We start from the raw sequence: 2128 nt of genomic DNA on the forward strand, positions 1-2128 counted from the left end.
TCTTTCTACTATTTGTATATTCAAGGGCTTTATCTATGCAACTAGCATGGGTATACAGATAAAGATTTGCCAAAACAATAATTTCAAATATTATTAAAATAAAGATTGCTTATACATAGAGTTTCATTGTGAACACTCGGCCAACACTTGGCTCGACGGGCACCTACTCTAACAGTTACGTCATTTCTTGGTTGGTTTGAGGCCGACGATCTGTCGAGATGTGATTCTGGTGGTCTCACTTGATTATACTACTACTGTTGCTAAAGCCTTTCGAGCCGAGCAGTCATTGAAGGACATTGAGTGGGAGATGCAGCGCAAGATGAACCATGCCCAGCAATCGATTCAGCAGAATAAGAAACCTTTCACAAGGAATAGCAAGAGACATGGTCAACAGAAACTGAGAACAACGAGGCAGCCACAGAAACCGGGAGCGCCAAAGAGTGATGTAAAGCCTTTGTGCAAGGAATGCAACCGCCGCCATAATGACATGTGTCTATGGTTCTTAGGAAAGTGCTTCAAATGTGGAAAGCAAGGAAATTTCGCCCTGAATTGCCCTATGCTTCAGGCGCCTGTAACTGGTAGGGCATACGTCATTCATGCGGAGGAGGCTGAGCCAGAAACTACACTCATCACAGGAAGGATCTGTCTTGAGGGTGTAGCCACAAATGCCCTGTTAGATTCTGGAGCTACACATTCCTTTTTTTCCCAGTCTTTTGCAAGCCATCTGAAGGTCTCGCCCAAGCAGTTGCGTTTGGGATTTAGAGTTATCGTGCCATCGGGAGAGGAGATGCTATCATGTAGTGTGGTTCGTGATGTTGAGCTTGAGATGCAAGGACACCTCGTTCGAGCTGATCTTATTGTACTTCTTATGCCCGAGTTTGACATTATTTTGGATATAGATTGGTTGGCAGCGAATGGAGCTTCTATCAACTTCCGTCGGAGGACTGTATCTATTAATCTAGTCGTTGGAGGGTCATTCTTATTTGAGGCATCTCGGAGCAGTCTTGTGCCGCACATTATCCTTTCTTGAACACGAGAAAGTTGACGATTAAGGGATTTCAAGCTTTCTTGGCTAGTGTTGTCTCGATCCGTGACACTGCCAGTCAGACTATTGAGGAGGTGGAGGTCATCAAGGAGTTTCCTGATGTTTTTCCCAACGACGTGATCGGCGTTCCACAGAAGAGAGAGGTGGAGTTTTCTATCGAGCTGATGGCGGGCACCGTGCCAATATCTAAGATACCTTATCGACTGGCACCTACGGAGATGAAAGAGCTGAAAAATCAAATTTAAGAGTTGTTTGACAAGGGTTTTATTCACCCTAGTTCATCTCTATGGGGCTCGCCTATTCTCTTTGTGAAGAAGAAGGATGGAAGTTTGAGGCTTTTCATTGACTACCGAGAGTTGAATAGAGTGACCGTCAAGAACAAGTATCCGTTGCCAAGAATTGAAGACATGTTTGATCAGTTGAAAGGAGCTTCGATGTTCTAAAAAATATATCTTTGTTCCGGTTATCACCATTTGAAAGCCAAAGAAGTGGATGTTCATAAGACAGCTTTCAGAACTCGTTATGGACACTATGAATTTATTGTGATGCCTTTTGGGTTGACAAATTTTCCAGAGATTTTCATGGATATCATGAATCGCGTATTTCAGCCATATTTGGATCAATTTAATATTGAGTTCATAGATGACATTCTGATCTACTCTAGAAGTCATGAGGAACACAGTCAGCATATGAGAAAGGCAATGCAGGTGCTTTGGGTTCGAAAGTTGTTTTCCAAATTAAGAAAATGTGAGTTTTCGTTGGATAAGGTGGCATTCTTAGGACACATTATTTCTAGGCATGGAGTAGAGGTCAACCAATCTAAGGTCGAAGTTGTGAAGGAGTGTTCAACACCTAGGAAGGTATTTGAGATTCGCAGTTTCTTAGGCCTGGCCGGAGATTATCGTAAGTTTATCAAGGGATTTTCGTCTATTGCAGTACCTTGACAGATATTGTAGAACCCGTAAATCAGTAGACGTATAAGCCATGCATAATTCTAGATTTTTAAATTTAATTGACTTCATTGCATGATTATTTTAAATGCATTTGTTTGAAGTTAATTATTTATTATTTCAGTTCAGCAGT

General features: G+C 41.8%; 1 protein-coding gene across 1 annotated transcript; it reads left to right on the top strand.

Annotated features, from left to right (window-relative positions):
• The first annotated feature begins 307 nt into the window (after window positions 1-307).
• LOC142554637 (uncharacterized) lies at window positions 308-1290 on the top strand. Its single transcript, XM_075665303.1, has 2 exons — window positions 308-946; window positions 1054-1290. The coding sequence occupies exons 1-2, from the start codon at window positions 308-310 to the stop codon at window positions 1288-1290; spliced, it is 876 nt and encodes a 291-aa protein (XP_075521418.1).
• Window positions 1291-2128: the final 838 nt, after the last annotated feature.

The sequence above is a fragment of the Primulina tabacum genome, chromosome 8 (assembly GCF_025594145.1).
Source record: "Primulina tabacum isolate GXHZ01 chromosome 8, ASM2559414v2, whole genome shotgun sequence".
Lineage (NCBI taxonomy): Eukaryota > Viridiplantae > Streptophyta > Magnoliopsida > Lamiales > Gesneriaceae > Primulina > Primulina tabacum.